The 18,599-nt window shown below is 40.9% G+C and overlaps 3 protein-coding genes across 4 annotated transcripts; 2 read left to right on the top strand and 1 right to left on the bottom strand.

Annotated features, from left to right (window-relative positions):
- Positions 1-243: 243 nt before the first annotated feature.
- Positions 244-6,182, bottom strand: anp32b (acidic (leucine-rich) nuclear phosphoprotein 32 family, member B). Its single transcript, XM_026171283.2, has 7 exons — positions 5,717-6,182; positions 3,178-3,327; positions 2,937-3,059; positions 2,427-2,619; positions 1,948-2,072; positions 1,789-1,855; positions 244-946 (listed from the first exon to the last, which is right to left on the bottom strand). Exons 1-7 carry the CDS (start codon positions 5,768-5,770, stop codon positions 864-866), a joined length of 795 nt encoding a protein of 264 aa, XP_026027068.1. The 5' UTR covers positions 5,771-6,182; the 3' UTR covers positions 244-863.
- Positions 6,183-7,856: 1,674 nt separating this feature from the next.
- On the top strand, positions 7,857-10,107 carry hemgn (hemogen). 2 transcript variants are annotated; one of them, XM_026171279.2, is made up of 4 exons: positions 7,857-8,193; positions 8,506-8,596; positions 8,973-9,520; positions 9,629-10,107. In XM_026171279.2, the coding sequence occupies exons 1-4, from the start codon at positions 8,130-8,132 to the stop codon at positions 9,733-9,735; spliced, it is 810 nt and encodes a 269-aa protein (XP_026027064.2). In that variant the 5' UTR covers positions 7,857-8,129; the 3' UTR covers positions 9,736-10,107. The 2 variants fall into 2 exon arrangements, with proteins under 2 accessions (XP_026027064.2, XP_026027066.2); XM_026171281.2 differs by having other exon boundaries at positions 7,929-8,193; positions 8,506-8,584.
- Positions 10,108-12,140: 2,033 nt separating this feature from the next.
- trmo (tRNA methyltransferase O) lies at positions 12,141-17,533 on the top strand. The gene is made up of 6 exons (XM_026171274.2): positions 12,141-12,552; positions 12,724-12,869; positions 14,574-14,748; positions 14,897-15,054; positions 15,289-15,873; positions 17,067-17,533. Exons 1-6 carry the CDS (start codon positions 12,464-12,466, stop codon positions 17,300-17,302), a joined length of 1,389 nt encoding a protein of 462 aa, XP_026027059.2. The 5' UTR covers positions 12,141-12,463; the 3' UTR covers positions 17,303-17,533.
- Positions 17,534-18,599: the final 1,066 nt, after the last annotated feature.

Here is an 18,599-nt window from a genome sequence, read left to right as displayed (position 1 = left end):
GATTCAGTGAAACAATAGTGCCAGAGTTATTTTGGTACAGCAACTGTATGCCATCATGTCAATATTGACCAAAATCTTTGAGGAATGTTTCTAGCATCTTGTTGAATCTGTGTTGCAAAAAATTAATGCAGTTCTGATGGCAAAATGGGGTCAAACCCAGTACTACCCAGTGCTGAGAAGAGTTATCCTTCCATCCTCTTGAAATAATTTGGGGACAGAGGAGCATGAAGAAAGAAAAGCACAAAATGTTAACATTTTATTTACAAAGTTGTTTTTTTGTCATACAGAAAGTAAAAATGTAGCTACAACCTTGATTTGTGCAACAGGCAGCCACACTAAAAATCATGGCTCGCTGGTTGCACAGCTGCTATAGCAATAATTTTATTGGGAAAAATAAGGAACGGAGAAAAAAAAATTTAAAAGACAAAAGAGAAATAATAAACCCAACAACAAAAATTATTCATCCAACAAAATATTAAAAGCACAGACCCAAAACTAGATACCAGTCCCAAAGTCCTCACACGGGAATACATAAAGAGGGATCGACAGTGAAATTGTGGAATGCTGAGTGGTGGGCTGCCTGAGAACCTCGGGGGCCGTGAGTGGGGTGAGGTGGAGGGTGTTGGGTGGCTCTCAGTTCCATGGGGGGAAGGGGGAGAAAAAAAAAAAAAAAAGAGGGGGTGGGGGGCAGCTCCACTCGGCCCACCCATTCGGTACAGTCTAGCCCCATAAAAAGAGCTCAGCGCTGGGGAGGGGGGTTGACGTGGATTACAAAGGCGGTGTGAGTTGTAGGAGGGTGGACGTTCGGGTTTGTGGGGGAGAGGAGGGGTAACTCGGTAGGCTCTCGTTTTCAACTTTAGCTCTTAGTCGTCGTCCTCGTCATCGTCCTCGTCGTCCTCATCCTCTGGGTCTCGCTTTCTCTTCTCGCCTTTGCCGGTTTCTGCTTCTGAAGGTAAAGAAGAAAACTGTTGTGACAAGGAGCCAAAACTACACAAATTCTTGCATCTGCAAGCATGAATACACCCATTTTAAACAGATTCAATCTCTGCATTTATCACACTCTGTGGGAGTCGCTTAATAATGGTCGCTATCACATTGCTGTCCCTACATGTTATAACGATGCGTGATTACGAGCACAAAATAAAGCGGAAGAAATGCATCTTCAGTCACGCCCTCGTGCAAGATTTTGTTCTTAGTTAAGTGACTAACATTCTCACATCACATGTTATTTGGGATTGACTGAGCACTACTGTTATTTTAGTTATAAAGATAAATGTCAGTAACAGGTGATCACTAAAGCAGTAATCTCTAAACAGATGCAACATCAAGAAGACAAGATAGATCTATTTTCTGTGTACCAGGTGAAGGGTTCCCACATTGCTGACGGAGTCGTGAAGAACTTTGGGGACTGCCCTACATGGTGTAACAGCTGGTGTTGTATCACTTGACAACTCAAGTCAAGTCATGCATGTAAATATGTTTTAAGTGTTTTTCAATTCTTTGTTTCAAAATTGATTGACATTTTTGGAACATTTCTGATGTTTTTAATGCTTTCTAACAGTTGGGTATGATCTATAAGTTAATAATTTTCCATTGTTTTATGCACTTTTCCAAGACATAAGTCTATTTTATTTCCATCTTACAGAACAAAGAAAAACAACAAGTTGTCTCACCCCTGAATTAAGTCTCAGTCTTGAGTTGTGCAGACATATCGAGAGACTTCGACTGACTCTTGTAGTGATGTTTGAGCCAAAATTGTGAGTAAATTTACTTTAAGAAGTTACATACCATCTTCATCTTCATCCTCGTCTTCATCCTCTTCATCTACTTCTCCATCCTGACCAAAGTCTTCCTCCTATGTGAACAACATTTTACACGTTAAAAAAAATGAGACCGTGCATCAACCCGCTTTAACGACAGCTCCACCAAGCTCGTTTCACTTTTCACCTCATCTTCACCACTGCCTTCCTCGTCATCCTCCTCTCCTTCTACCTCCTCTTCGTCCTCCTCATCGTCCTCTTCCTCATCGAAGTCCTCCTCCTCTCCGTCCTCGTCTTCTTCCTCCTCTCCTTCTGCGACACAAAAGTGAAAAGGAACAATCAGTCGACCGCAAAGTGAGAGCGCGCGGAGGCTAATCGCGACGATCGCTTTCACATTTTCACTTTACAGAAATGAGAGAGCGATTGCCGTTACTCAGCCGTGGAGCCGTTTCTAAATAAGCTACTGCGGTGCACGCATTTTTCATAATGAGCGAACATGTCACCAGAGCAATGGCATGAATGATCGAGGAGTCTTTAATTGTTCTTGAACAACAATGGGACGTTCCAACACAGAGGTAAAACCTCATTTACGGTCTGTTCGTTGGATTTGACAACCAAAAAAAATACCTGCTCTTATTTTTACTACAGCAAAGCACAACTTCATACCTTCATCTTCATCATCGTCTACACCGTCTCCGTCCACCTCTCCATCAGAGTCTGAGGCTTCCCTGTCCTCCATGTCATAACCATCCAGGTAGGTGAGCTGGGGCAGCAGCTTGAACACGCTCTCTCTGTAGTCGTTCAGGTTTGTCACTTCACAGTTGAACAGGTCCAAACTCTTCAGGTTGTCCAGCTTTTTCTGTTGGCAAGAAGAGAAGAGAAATTCTGTGATGAGACTGTCGCTGAAATGTGGTAGTAATGGTACTAGGCTCCAGTTTACATGTGACAATGAGATAATGTGAGACGACAGAGATCCGTCTGTCTGAAGTTTGCGAGACCATTAATTACTGAATGGGTTATCCCTTAAAATACCTTTGGCTATGAGTAGAGTAATCAAAACAAAGCTGCTGAAACCTCACTTCCCAAAATGATTATGATGAACACTGCATTAGCTGGTTTACTATTTGTGAAGTGTGTAGCATGTAAATGACCCCCAAAACACATGTGAACACATACCAATGGTTCCAATGTGCTGATGTCTTTCAATTTGTTGCCACTCAGGTTTAGATGTGTGAGGTTGGGTAGTTTTTCTGCTAAAACATCAAGCCCGCCGCTGATCCTGTTGTCGCTGAACTCCAGCTGAATGAATGACAGTAAAAAGAGAGATTAGTCCAGATGGTTCTTTGCACATTTTATTTCCCCGCCTCCTTTCTTTTTTGTCATGAATATATGAGAATGAATAATCACTCCCGCTTACCTTTTTCAGTTTTCCTAGTTTGGGCAGATTAGAGACTGAGATTAAGCCGACGTTTATCAAACTGAGGAACTCCAGGTTGACAAATTCAGCTGTGAGACCTTCGATTTTTCCTTCAACTGATCGACAATTGTCCAGGACAAGTTCTCGTACCTGAGATTGAAAAAACAAACAAATAGTATTCTTTTAAAATTACCTGTACTTTTTAATGCATTTGCAAGTACTACAACTACTTGCAAAACTTTTAGAACTTAAGTGTATTTTAAAACAGACCAAATGTTAAATATTCCAAAATACATTTTGCAAATATTATTACTTTTTTCCAAACAAAATCATTAAGAAAGGCGTTCGGGGAACAGAGCAACCCTAACGTATTAATAATCAGTGGGTGGTGGTGTTTGTAAAATGGCCCTTCACTTTGTGTAAAATGATTACAGGCGTTTTATAGTTGCTTAAAATATTAGAAAAAACAACTCTGAAGGCGGAGTTACTTTGACTCCGTTAAAGCTCACACTGGTTGCGCAAGTCATTGTTAAACGTTACCAAAAAAGTTCTTGTCAAGCGTCAAAGACAGCCGTTTCTCGATTAAAAACACCAAAATGGATACTCAGTCTCTATCTAAAAACACTTTGCTATCACTGTGTGCTTCGTTTAACCGACCGCTACAGGTCGTCTATTGATTTCTTTGAAACGAGGAAGAGCAAAGCAGCGGCTTCCCATGGCCTGCTGATGCAGTCACTAATGACAAATGCAATGATTTTGTGAGCTAGCTCGCTACAGGCTAGCCATTGCCCCTTTTAAACGCTGCCGTGCCGTAGAGGAGCAGCTAGAGAGGTCTGTCTGCCCGCCATTAGCCAACCCAACAGCAACGGAAAGGATTGCGAATACACCCTTAGTAAAGAGATTCTTTTTTTCTTTCGTTAAACCAGCTTTCATGGGGGAAGTGGAATATTCCTTGTCGTCGAGCAAACGACCGATATTGGCAGTTTATTAGAGGGTACAGCATCGCTTTCAGGTCGAAGTGGCGAAGGAAATATATTGAGAACGGAAATTTAGTAAAAAACAAAGATGGAGACAGTTCCTTTCTCCCAGAGCTTCAAAGACGACAGAATGACAACATGGCGATTCCTGAGCTACAGTATGCAGTCCTCCGAACGCTTCAATGGCGGAAAGTGCTATTAAGAATGAGCAATAAGCGTTATTTACATATAACCGAAAGTGGTTTTTCGGTGTTAAATTGATTTTATTTCGTGCATGATACGAGGGGGAACGCCGAGCGGGGAGCTTTTGGCTGCCCACGCATGAAGCGCGGTGCGCCGGATCTCCGTGTCATTCGAGCAGCCTGGCTCGGTCAATGAAGCCGCTGGCCAACACATGCATCTGTGTGGTAGCAAGCGCCAAGTTTAACAATAGTAACGATTACTGGAGCACATTGTAGTCGTGTTTGGTGTTTTTACTTTACAACTGGATAGATTTTGTTGTCTTTGACCGGTAGCGAGAAGGGGGTAATATGGCGGGAACCTAATACCAAGTTAGCTGGCTGGTAGTCTGAATGGTTCTGAAACCCCGGACCATCAGGCTTCATTCAATAAGCATGCGAATCTTCATCGTCGTCGTCTTTAAGACGATGCACGGATGATAAGTGATACTATAGCTTGGTGCACAACTAGAGAAGAATTAATGAGGGAATTAATGGATGTACACTCCCTTTAAAAACTTACAGATTGCAACGTGTCTTTAAACAAATCAGCACCAACAGCAGCGGTTGGCTGTTTGTTGAGTGTCTCCCGGCTCTAAGGTTTTGGAGTTGCGGTGTATTTTCACCATTAGCGGTTTAAGGTACGGATGACTCGTGAACCAAGTGTTTTTTGTTGTCGCTGCCTGAATCTTTGTGGCCGTTTGATGTAGACGTATACTCCACAGAAATGTGAACATACGACTCGTGATCTGCGACGGCCCGTTTAACGTTTACAAAACTCGTTTGTTGTTCAGCACCAGAGTTTAAAGTAATTTTGCAATTATTACACAAAAAAGCTCCTCGTTTTTTTTTAAGCAGTTATGCTAGCAGCAAACATGGCTTCCAAGGTCTGTATAAAATATACCGCTCTGTGAATGCCGAACGCAGCACAGTAAACTGCTTTCTCCTCATATAGGCGCAAAAAGAAGTTTACTAATTGTGCTACAACGGTGGAGTGGAGCTGAATCGTGTGTGTGCACCATTGACCAGGGAGGCTGCGAAACGGTTAAAGCACTGCAATAATGCCAGCAAGCTGGGGGGAATCGCCGTTTCAAAGTAACGACTGAATATAGCTTTTCTCGTCTCGTTGCCCCTATACGCCCAATCCTAACCAGCATAAAGGCTCTGGCTTGTTATGCGACTGTTTTCCGCCCCGTTATAAATGAGAAACACAATCTAAAGCCCATGTGGTCACCATTACGTTAGCCACACAGGGTCACTCGCAAAGCAAAAAAAGTAGCAAGCTAGGCTAGCAGGGGCTAGCCTGAAAACTAAGGGTTGGTTTTAAAAAAAAGCACGACTCACATCAGACGGTGTCCTGTTTCTTAGCTCCAAGTGGATCCTCTTTTTCATGTCCATTTTGCCCTATGAAAGTTAAACTTTTCTCCTCGGGGTTTTGCTGGGATCTTCAGTCCAAAGGCAGAGATGCCCTAATGGAGGGAGAATATAGGACTGTATAATGAACTGAGCCAAACGCTAAGTTAGTCGGAGAGAGGGGAAACCATGGAGGGAAACGGGACTGAAACAAAATATATGCTCAACAGCGCCATCTGCGTCCAGAAACGCCCATCGCCTCTAAAAAAAAAAAGGCATTGCAGTCACAAAACATGACGCTGCCCCGAAACGGTGCTATGGTGCAATTTATTTTGTGCAAGGAAATTACTGTACTGTGTCGTTCAGTGAAGACGGCGGGGTTTTTCTTTGAGAAGTCGGTTTTATTCTGCGAAGGATGTGCACGAACAGACGCGTGTAGCGTATGCAAAACAAATAAGCAACCAAGCAATTAAACGGCGATAAAGTAGGTCACATGGTGAACTTTGTTATTCTTCATTTAAAAGTGTCACAGGAAATCTCGAATGCATTACTGCTTTATAGTCAACAGACAAGCAGTGTAATTATGAGGTAACTATCATAACGTATGCCTGTTTAAAAAATGTATATGTGTGTGTTGGGTCTTGTGAATGTTCGATACTTTTTTACATTGTAATAAAACAAAAAATAATTGTGTTGTTTCTTGGCTACTAAATGGCTCATTCCTACCCCCAACCGCTAAAAAGTAGGGCTATATGTGGTTTGCCTTAAAGAGAGCATTGTATATACACATATGGACGGGTAGGGTACCCCACACAACCCCTCCTCTTTACTTCCTGACACTCTCCAGCGTTGAAGTAGAAAATCTACTATGGTTGTAGTTTTTTCTGTTTTATTCTAAATTAATCAGTGAATAAGCTTTAATACTATAAATGCATATCAAATTATAGCCTGTTTTAAGTCTAGTAAATATAACAAATGTATAAATGTTAGCAAGATGTGTTTGCATAGTGTGCTGAGGGGAACCAATGCAAATACCCTAACTCTGGCCACATGCTTGTTAAAGGCACAGTGTATATATACACACAGACACTGTTTTTAAATCAGTGTTTGGTAGTTGAGAAGCAATGCCAGAAGATGGCACTGTAATATCTACACTGACATTCCTCACATTTCATTGTGCAACAGTGGGGCTGTGTGTGAATGACAGCCCTGTCTGCTTTTGGCTGTAACAGTAATGCTGGAGGGGGTTTATTAATGTGTCAGTTGGAGTTTTATTAGCTGAGGAGCTAACTATGTGCAGTTTGGGATCTTTTGAACTGCTGGAACTATGCTGGAAGGTTTGGATGATTGTGTTTTGTGATTTTAATTCGAGTGTGTGAAAACCAATACTTAAACATATATGTTTTCACTCACTTCTTAGCACTCATAGCTTCCACCAGTGCAGAATGTCTGTATAGATTCTCTTCATATGACGTTGAAAAGTGAGTGCATTACGAGCACCTTCATGCAGAAATCAGTACATTTAGAAAGAGAGCTTTCAACATTTCCCTCCACAGTGCTGGGAGCAATTGGCAGTTGAGTGTTATTTACTCTACTGGATAGCTCTTTTCTCCCTCTCTCTCTCTCTGAGTGTCTCAAACACACACACACACACACACACACACACACACACACACACACACACACACACACACACACACACATACATCAGGGCTCAATGTGTTGTTAGAAGATTACGAACGCAACCCAACCGAGCAATTTGCCATCTGAGCGATAAGATGGGTATATGCCCCAACTGTGGACGAAGACAGGAATTTTGTTTGGTCCGTAGTGTGGTTTACCTACCAAAAAGGCATATTTCTTATGATTTGTGGATTAATATTATGAATTTTCTACAGAAATATTTTGAGCTTTTGTGTTTTTTCTTGATATCATATTCAAAACATAATAACTTCACATGTATTGGACCCCTAATTGAGAAACTGTCCAAAAAAGTCTTGCTCTTGTTAAGCTACAGCAGTGCCTTTAGATCAGCTGCTGAAGAGCTCTAGTACAACATATATATTTGTTACCCTATCTCTCTCTCACACACACACACACACACACACACACACACACACACACACACACACACACACACACACACACACACACACACACACACACACACACACACAAAACCTGCTGTTGTCTTCCCCGCTCTGTCTGTCAGTTTTGTGCCAACTCCTCCAGCTTTACAAATATGATAAGACCAAAGTTGCAAGAACTCTCCCTGCACTGTGGTAATGGTTAACCAGATAATTCGTCTAGGGGTGGGAATAGAAAACTGTCAGAAGTTATTCTGTCGTCTTTTTTGCGCTTGCCCGCCTTCAATGAGTTGAATTCATTCATAGCAGGACTCAGAATGGAGGACACGTCGCAACAAGAGAAACAAGAGTTGGAATATAAAAATCCAAATGAGGAGGAAGGTAGGATTTCTTTAAAGATTAATCTCTACTTTGGAAATTGGCTGCTCGAGCATTTCCACACCAAAATGCTGAAGGAGCTGGTTATGTCTTTGCATACACTGCAATCCTATTGGTTAACTCAGATACAGACCTTTGATCAACATTTAGGTAATATCACAAATCTGTCTGTTTTCAAAGTTTGCCAGTGTGTAGCTAGGAGAAGAAAGTCTACATTGTCACGAGTCAAGCACATTACCCAGTCATGCAGTTTGTCTTTGAATTTCTAATGCACCATATGAAAATGATTTCTGTGCACGGCTCTTTGTTTCAAAGGTGGGATCCGTCGCCGATTGCGAGACAGGGACCTTCTCAGGAAGAGAAAGGCCGAAGCAGAAGAGAAGGAAACTAACCAGTGGGTTTTTGGGTAAATTTGTAGTAAAAGCACAGACAGTGTTAGCGCTGCTGCCTATGTTTACCTCTATGCTCTTGGAGAAATCTACAAATTTCAGCACTTAAGTGCAGTAGAAGAAAGTGGTGGTCCTAGCCAGAAAGGTTTAGTAGCCCGCGTTGAAACACTGTACAGTACAGTACATGCTGAAAACACTATCAGCACTCTGGCTGCTTATCACTCCTCTGGTTTATATTGAATATGGAGCAAGAGGAAAGCAAAGGTTGCTCTGCTTTTTCTATTGACGCCACAGATCTGGGTCAAGGACTTTGTACTATTAGCTTTGCAAAACTGTCACAAAGACCTGTTTCAATGTCCACTGTTGTTTAAGTTAATTGCGGTGCTCTCTCAGGGTGGAGAGCCAACGGAAAAGATCAAGAGCTGAGGACAAGAGTGGTGCAAAGAAGAGAGGGAGGCCCAGGAAGACTGAACCCACACCGCAGCTGTCTGCTGTTCAGGAAGAAGTTGAAGCACTTCAGGAAACTCCTGCAGTCGTGGTGGTACCTGAACCCGCTGTGGTCATTCAGGACCAAATAACCGGCTCTCTGCCTCCGCTGTTTGGGCTGGAATCACAACCAGCTTCAATCCTTGCTGCTCCTGCTCCTGCAGCAGTGTTCGAGTTTGTGCAGAATTCTGCTCCTGCTTCGACTCTGGCTTTTGCTGCTCCAGTTCCCGTCCAAGATTCAGCTCCTGCTCCAGATGCCGTCTTAGTCCCAGCTCAGTCCCTAGACTCTGTTCCAGCTGTAACTCCTGCTCCTCCCTCAGCTCCTCCCCAAGTGGAGACCCTCTATACAGAGTCACAAGGCAAGGAGGCCCCAGGCCAGGTCCTGATTGAGGACTTAGGCCCAGATGAAAAGGAGGACGTCTCTCCATCACAAGGCAACAAACGCGCTAATGAAGGTTTGTATGTTGTAAAAATACACTAAAACAATACTTTGAAACATTGTCTGGTTCGAAAGGTTTAATAATTATTAAATTATCTGTCTTTTTTTTTTTTTTTTTTTTTAGATTTGAGTGAAACACTTTCGATCAACGTGCCTGAACAAAATAACGTGTACTCAGTTCCAACTGTCTCTGCTCAGCCTATGGCTCAGGAATATTTTCCAGGAAATTAACTGCAACTTTTTTTCTGAAATGCACTGTTAAGATATTGCTTTATATATACAAAGCCTCGTCACAGTTGGTTTCTGTTTTCTTCTTTTTCTGTGTAGTGTGCACACACAGGATGAGGCAAGTCATTGCTTATTTGAAAGATGTATGAATTCAAACCAAAGCTGTATGCTTATTTATTTTGGTTGTGCTTCACTGCAAAGCTTATGATCTTTTTTTTTATATACTTTCAATTTAGTATGCAACCAGTTTCACTGGCCTTTATTTAAAAGTTAATGGTATAAATCGCTGGTGATTATGTATTCTTAATTGTGGATTTTTTTTTACAGAATTTTGTAAAAGTTACTATTCATCTAATAAAAGTCATTTCTGCATCATTTAACAGTAGTCGTTATTATAGGAGTCATCGACTGAGAAAGACATCCACATGCAGTTAGAATTAACTCGATTTTCATTAAATGAAATAATTATGTACCATTTTGTTCACATATGACATCTCTCCTCTCTGGTGAGTGAAATTAAATGATGTTTGGTCTACAGTTTGAACAGCATATCTGTAGATTTAATCTGTGGCTTATCTGTTGAGACACGTGTAGTGAAACATTTAGCCCTATCTGCAAGTGGCTACTGGTAGTGCTTATAATTTACTCATTTGTACTACATAAAGAGATGGAAAAGGTACTCGTAAAAGCTGTAATAACTGATTAATTAGAAAAATGACAGAAAAGGTCGAAAGATGCGCTACTGGATTGAATGACTATGGAGGCCATTTGAGTAAATGGAACTCACTGTGTTGTTCAATAAACCAGGTTGAGATGATCTGAGCTTTGTGAGATTATGATATCCTACTGGAGGTAGCCAACAGAAGATGGGTACAGTGTAGTCATAAAGGGGTCGACATGGTCAGCAGCAGTAGTTGGGTAGGCTGTATAGATGATGCTCAGTTGACCAAATTGTATGAAAAATATCCTCCACACCATTAAACCACAAACATCCTGAATCACTGATACAAGGTAGGATGGATCCAAATTCTGGCCCTAACATCTAAATGTTGCAGAAGTAATTGAGACTCATCAGATCAGGCAACATTTTCCCCAATTTTTCATAGTGCTGAATGAGTGTATGTAGTGAAGAGTTTTAATATTCGACAACAGTGTTCAACAATCCAGGTTGAGATGATCTGAGCTTTGTGACCTGGTATGATTTACTTTTGTAAATCAGCTGATTTAAGGATGCAACAAAAAAAATAAAAAAATTGACAGGTTGATTCTGTTCATCTGGACGTCGTGTTTTCAGTTGGAGAAATGTTTTGTCTCTCATCCAAGTGACTTCTTCAGTCTCTGAAAACTTCTCCCACTGAAAACACGACGTCCAGATGAACAGAATCAACTTGTTGGGATTTCTCTTCCTGGATGATTGAGCATGCATCAAGACATTTTCACTAATGATTAACTATCGCCTTATTTGTTGCAAATTGTAGCCTCAGCCATTTGTTCTTAACTTAGATGTGGTCTTCCGCTGCTGTAGCCTATAGTTCAAGGTTCAAGAAATGCTTTTCTGCATATCTTGTTTGTAACCAGTGGTTATTTGTTGCCTTGTTGACTTCCTATATGCTCCTCTGGACATTCTGCCATCAATAAGGCATATCCTACACTGGATAGTGTGGTGGTAAGACCACACATCTTTGGAGCTGAGGTCGCAAGTTTGATTCCCTCCCAGTGTCTAGTAAGGGTCCTTGCTAGGCCCCCCATGTCAAACACCAAGCCCTGGAATGGCGCGGCTATGTCTCCAGCCTGTCCACAGCTCGGACACGACACATTTCCCTGTACTCTGTATGATTGTGTATGCGACCAATAAAGCTAGTTTTGTTTAAACTACCACTCATTTGGACCATTCTCTTTAAAACACCAAATCGTCTGGCACCAAAAGTCACTCTTAGATCAACTTTCTTTCTAATTCTTATGCTTAGTTTGAACTTCAGCAGGTCATCTTATTCACATCTGCATGCCCAATGGACTGAGTTGCTGCCAAGTTGAACAAGTATATCTAAGAAAGTGATCAGTGACTGTACATATGTTAGTGTAATATTAATATACAAGTCTTTAGTTAGTGATTTCGAAAGATTCATTAGTGCTTAAGCTGCAATGATCCCCTGTAGGTGTTGAGGGGAGGTTAACTTCAAATACCTAAAATTACAATACATTATGTTGTTTTTTTTTTTTATTGTGTACAGCCAAACCTGTTGAACAACTAGTCCATTCAGGGCTAGACAAATGCAGGATATGCACATGTACCAATAAAGACAACACAACTGAGTATATACGACATTACATTGATTTCGTTTGTGCTATGGTTTGCCAATATTTATTTATTTAAAAAGCAGACCGTAAACGTGTCTTTGCTGCCCCCTGTTGGTAGAAAACATTCCTTCATCATGGCGTGTTTTGTGCAGCACATGTAACTACACATTATTTTTAAATGATGGACGGGTAATTTAAGCGAAACGGCAGCAAAAATAATCCCAAACCAACGAACCCACAGCAATGACAGACTTACAGAGGGGATTCAGAGGAGCCGACCTGTTTCAGTTTAACGCGTGCAGCACTCTTGGTTGGCCAACAATAAAGTCTAGCATGCACTTCCGCGTTGACAAAGTCTCTCCGGTCTCAGGAGCAACAACAGCCGCTAAAAGCTCACCGTTTCAGAGCTGTCTTTTGTCTTTGTGTTAGTAAGATGAGTCCGCTGTGTGAGTGCTGCTCCGAGCACATGGATAAACTGAACCAGCAGGTTTCTGTGATGCGAAAAGAAATCAAGAACCTGAGGTATGTAGGTTTTGCACCGCCACGTGTTTTTCTCACGAGAGACTTCTTGCTATTTCAAGAACTAAACAAATTAAACGCCGTGTGCTGTTTTGCATTGGCCTTTTTTATTTTTAGTATTTTTCAGGGTTCCCATTATTATTACACGCTCATTCTCAACATCTTGTCTAACAGGCAGACGCTAGACAGTGCAATTAGAGCTCATCGCAAACAGCTGCTGGCGGTTCAGGCTGCTGTGTCGAAGATTGGACTCAGCGAAGAAGTTAAAGCTCCAGCACCTACACCACCTTCACCACCGTCGCCAGCAGGATTAGAGCGAGGTAGCTACCACCAGCGTCACAAACATTTGTAATTACAAAAACTAAGCCCTCCCTCCACCAAAAAAAAAAGTAACACAGCCCGCAACTAAGGGCGCAATTTCCCTGCAATTAAATGGAATTTCAGTGTATTTTACTTGAAATTACAATCTAAATATATTTACCTACAAATACTTAAAGGTAGTACACTAGAATAAGAGACTGAGATGTTTTTACAGGAAAACAGTGATTTATATTATAAATAAATATTTAATATATATATATATATATGTATGCTGTACCTTTTGTGTTGCAGGCTGTATTGTGGAGTGATTAAAACTTGCTTAACTTCCAGGTATTTTACAGGAAAGAAGATGCAAGTTATACTGTAATCAGTTATAATTATGACATAACTATTTTTAGTGTGTCATTACCTTTTAATTTTGTAGCTAGCCGATATTTTTCCACTTTACATTGTAATTTTTACATCTTTATTGTTTATGTTGTTATTTAATATTCATCATGTTGATGTGCATGATGGTTTTTCTATTATTTAATTGTCCTTTTTTACTTTGTGCTGTACAAACTTGCAATATAATATGTGTCTCCTTTGCTGTAAAATACTCTTGCTGGGTAAGGTTAAGCCACTCCATTGTACAGCCTGTACTTACGCATTTCTAACATTTACTTACATTATAAATATTTCTTTGTTTTCTATTAAACCCCCCCAAACCACTGACTTGTTACCCACTTGTTTTTGTGTGCTTACCTTTAAGTATTTGTAGGTAAATATAATTACACTGTAATGTCAAATAAAATACCTAAAAGTTTCATTTAACCACAGAAGAATTACGCCTTTAGTGATGTGCTGTGCTATAAAGTGTGACCAAAAGAGGAAGAAAAAAATAAACCCTAAAACAAAGAGCACTACTCAGGAAGGCTTTATTTTGCTTTAAATTTCTGTTTATAACAATACGTCAATTATACCTACCAAAATAACACTTTTGGCTCAGAGATGTTCAGCGTGCAGAGTCAGCTAATGAGTGAAACTCATGGCACTTTTTCTTTTTATTGGCTTATGTATTTGGGTAATCATTTCCCACACAGCAACCAATACTTGAAACTATGTGATTAAGCCTGTGCTGTAAACTTAAATTTCACTGACCCTGCATTGAATAGTGATTCTTGATCGGTTTTGCACCATTGGTTAATATTGTAATAAAGCTGAAATCGTGAACAAAGGCAGAATAATACCAGCAAGAGTGAATGGTTTGGAGACGGGGCACTGATTTTCACTGTGACTGATTATCACCACACTGTCAGGTTTCATCAGGAATTTAAATTTGCTCCAACATTAATTTAGCCTTAAAATTTAAGTTTTAACCGTGATGATGACTCAGATGAAAAGTCAGCATTGTTTCAGTGTCGTTTTGCTAACAGGGTTGGTCATGTATCCTCTAAAATGTGACCAAAATAGAAAGAAGGAAACCATGTTGACATCTTCAGAGTATTTGTTTTGCTCTAAAGCCAAAGACTTGAATTGTCTGTCATCAAGTCCGTAACTAATTTAATCATATATATATATATATATATATATATATATATATATAAAATAAATAACAAAACACACTTGTGGAATAAAAGTGAGTGCAAAGGATAAATTGGAGGCCAAGTTAGACACAGTGTCTGTGTTACAAAACCTGACCCTAATATTCTTATCATTTGCAGGGGACATCCAAACGGTCCCAATTGGTTACATTAGTTCCTGTTTTTCTGTGAAGAACGGGACTCCCCGGCAGCCCACTATTTGTGGCCCTTCAAGGGCAGAACTTCGAATTCAGCCGAGTGTCTTCAACAACCCGGAGCACGCTCTGGTGGGCCTGGAGCAATACTCCCATGTTTGGTAGGTTTCGTGTGTGTGTTTGTGTACAACACGTTACCAAATATTGTTACCCAACTCGCAAGATATTTTTTTACTCATTTTAACTAAGCATGTACACGTAAACACTATTTCCCATCATCTGCCTTTCTTTGTCATCTGGCCTCTGCAGGATAATTTTTCTCTTCCACAAAAACGGCCACCTGAGCTACAAAGCCAAAGTGAGGCCGCCCAGGCTGAACGGGCAGAGAGTCGGTGTGTACTCGACACGCAGTCCTCATCGACCGAATGTGTTGGGCCTAACACTGGCAAAGCTCGACAAAATACACGGTCAGTGTCACTAAACACGTGTGTGTGTACTGATCTGAGCTGAGTTATTTCTCTGAGGGAGCTGCACTGATTTGCTGCTTGAACCCTGTCTGAAGCACAGGGTAATTTTCCACTTGTACTAATAGTTACACTTGTTAAATCTCACTATTTTAAGCAGACTCTGGTTAAACTCTGACCTAGTTTTGTTGATGTTTTAGCTGTATATGAATATGAATGCATTTCTTTATTTTCTAGGTGATACTCTACACCTGTCAGACATTGATATGATTGCAGGCACCCCAGTCCTGGACATCAAACCCTATATCCCAGAGTATGACTCCCCCGACACCCGGAGGAGCTATGAGGAGGACTCAGAGCCCTGTAATTCAAACACTGACCAAATGAATGACGACAAGAGAAACCGCACTAACCTCCCTGAAGGATCAGACATAGATGTGCAGTTAAACACAGAAGATCGAGGAGCAGCGAGTGATTATGTGGGGAATCTCCTCCCAGAAGAAAAAACGAATACTAACGCAACAGGTTCATCTCATATCAGTGCTCAGTTTTCTCTGTCCAAAGACCTCAGTAATGTGCTGGAGGAGGTCAAGGCTTTTGTGAACCAAGACGTTTTCTTAAGTTCTGAGAGTAAGAACCGAGGTTCAGACTCTCCTAAAACTAAACCACCTTTGTTGGAAGTAGACCATCCCTGCTACGGAGAGGAAGCCTACACTACGATCGCAGGCTGGATCAGAGAGCCTCCTGTCGCAAGTCTGGATGTGCGATTCAGCCTTCACGCGGAGAGGGAGCTGGCAGAATTCATCCCTGCACACCTGTCAGGTAAGATGACTGAGATCATGGGAGATGCAGCGCACCTGGAAAGTATTCGCAGCGCTTCACTGTTTTCATATTTTGTTACAGACTTATTATAAAATTGATTCAATTCAGTTTTCACCTGAAAATTGTACACACAATACCCTGTGATGACAAAGGGATAAACGTTGGCTTGCAATTCATTAAATTAATTCAGAAATTAACTACATTTATTAAAAATAAAAAACAAAAGTGTTCATAAGTATTCATAGCCTTTACTCAATACTTTGTCGAAGCACCTTTGGCAGCTTCGGGTCTTTTTGAGTATGATGCTACATGATTGGTACAACTATTTGGGGACAGTTTCTTCCAGTTCTTCTTTGCAGTGCCCCACAAGCTCTGTCAGGTTGAATGGAGAGTGACGGTGCACAAGGTCTGAGAGTCTTTTAGGCATCTTTGGGCAACTCCATGTGGGCTGTCATCAGCCTTTGAAGACTGGCTTCCCTTTGGACACTCCACCATATAAGTCTCATGCTGCAGAAATGTCTGTCCTTTTGGAAAGTTCTCCTCTCTCCACAGAGCAACACTGGAGCTCTGTAGGAGTGACAGTCAGGTTCTTGGACACCTCCCTGACTAAGGCCCTTCTGCTCTGATTACCCAGGAAGGCCGTGCGGTCAGCTGTAGGAAGGGTGGTTCCACACTTCTTCCATTTACGCATAATGAGCTCACTGTGCTCACTGGAACCTTTTAATGCTGCAGAAATCTTTCTGTGGCTTGGTTTGTGCTCTGACATCCACCAACAACTATAGTACCTTACAGCATGTGGACAGGTGTGTGCCTTTCTAAATCATATCCAGTCAAGCTGTAGAAACATCTGACAGATGATCAGTGGAATCTGAGGTTAATTTTGAGTTTCATGGCAAAGGCTGTGATAACTTATGTACATGCTATATATTTGTTTTTTATTTTTCAAGCATTTTGTTTCACTTGGTCATCATGGTGGTTTGTGTGTAGAATTTTGAGTTGGAAATGAATTTAATCCATTTTGGAATAAGCCTGTAAGATGACACAATGTGGAACAAGTGAAGCGCTGTGAATACTTTCCAGATGCACTGTATGTTTGTCTCCATAAGGGGGCACTGTTGTATCAGTAATTAATGTGAAAGCCTTCATTCATATGTGAGCAGAGAGACTGAAAAACAAACTTGTGTAACACACAGGACTGTCTGAAAGCCACAGACCCCAGTTTAAGTTTCTGCGCAGTACAGAGGAGGCAGTCGCTGCCATCAGAGGGGTCCTGTCAGCAGACCCCCGATCCGTCTACAGGAGGACTCGCTGCAAGGACAGACTCTTTTTCTTCACCCTTGACACGGCTGACATTACCTGCTGGTTTGGACAAGGCTTTGCAGAGGTGCTGCAGGTAAAACCTGTAGAGCCGCACATTGCTTCAGTATGAGAAACTTTTTCATTGATGGATTTTGAGCTGAAGAGAGGAGCCTTTCATGTGACACAAAAACACCCTCTTGTTTGTTCCTTTCTTTTTGGTATTTCAATCTAAATTCTTTGCTGGCAAACTTTTATTTGTAAATCATATTGGCTTACTTAAAATCAGACAGAAGAATAATGAGGCATTGTATATTCAAAGTTGTATTGGATAATTAAATAAGATATTTATTTAAAAAACAAATGCCCCTTTTTTTCTGTTTGTCTTTAAAAAGTATTTACAAATTTGGAAAAAAATGTAAGTAGTTGCACAAACAGAGTTTAATTTCTTTTCTTTCTTCTTTTTGCAAACGGTTAGCCTTGGAGTGGGTTAGCTGCTAGCTCTTCTTGTTTTCTCGAGAGACAGTCCTTTAATTTATGTGTTATTAGGATACATCAGTGGAAAGGAGGCTGTGTTGTTTTATAATTGTCTTTGGGCAATGAAACGGGCCACAGAGCCTCATAAGATTCATAAACACTCTCAAGAAGGCCCTCGTGGGACAGGAAGAGTCAACAAATGATTCAACAGAAAGATTCATGACTTAATCAGTGAGCAAGGACAGTAGAAGCACAGTAGGAAAAAGGGTCCATGGCTCTTTAGATGATGTGGAGGGACCCCACTTTAGTCTGACCACTGACATCTTGTAATGTCATGATTTATTTGTTCCTCCCTTTCATCAGGCTTCTATTACCTCCCCCCTAATTGATCTGTTCCTGCTTCTCTGTACTTTATTATCCCCTTAGCTTCTTGCTAAGTATTTATAAAAGTGTGTATTTTACATTGTAGATTCACACAATAATCTCAAGACACTTCTGATCTTTCAGTGCCATTTTGACAGACTTTTCCAATATTGTATAATACAGATATAAGAGAGGAAAAAAAACACACTGCATGAAAGTGATTTGTGGTGTTTTATGCAGAGCTGTGTGAGGGCACTTGAGTTCATGGTGGAATGACTTCAGCTGAAAAATGTGAAACACTGAAAATCTAGGCCATCCATCAGGCAGTTGTAGGGAGAAGATGCAAACTCCACACAGAAATGCCCAGGCCATGTGGTGCATTCAAACACTACTGGAACAATTATCATATTTATTTTCTGCAGTCACCACATCATAAAAGTTGCATGTATAACATCACCAATCAAATATGAGAAAGACACTTAAAATGTGACTTTATCCCAAAATAAGGCTTTAAAAACATTTGTCTGCTTGATGCATGTTATTAACTGTATTTAAAGCAAAAATGTTATTGTGGCAGGGTGTGGTTTGTG

The sequence above is a fragment of the Astatotilapia calliptera genome, chromosome 6, assembly GCF_964374335.1.
Source record: "Astatotilapia calliptera chromosome 6, fAstCal68.1, whole genome shotgun sequence".
Lineage (NCBI taxonomy): Eukaryota > Metazoa > Chordata > Actinopteri > Cichliformes > Cichlidae > Astatotilapia > Astatotilapia calliptera.
Note: the sequence above shows the minus strand (reverse complement) of the source record. Positions and strands in the feature narration are given on the sequence as shown.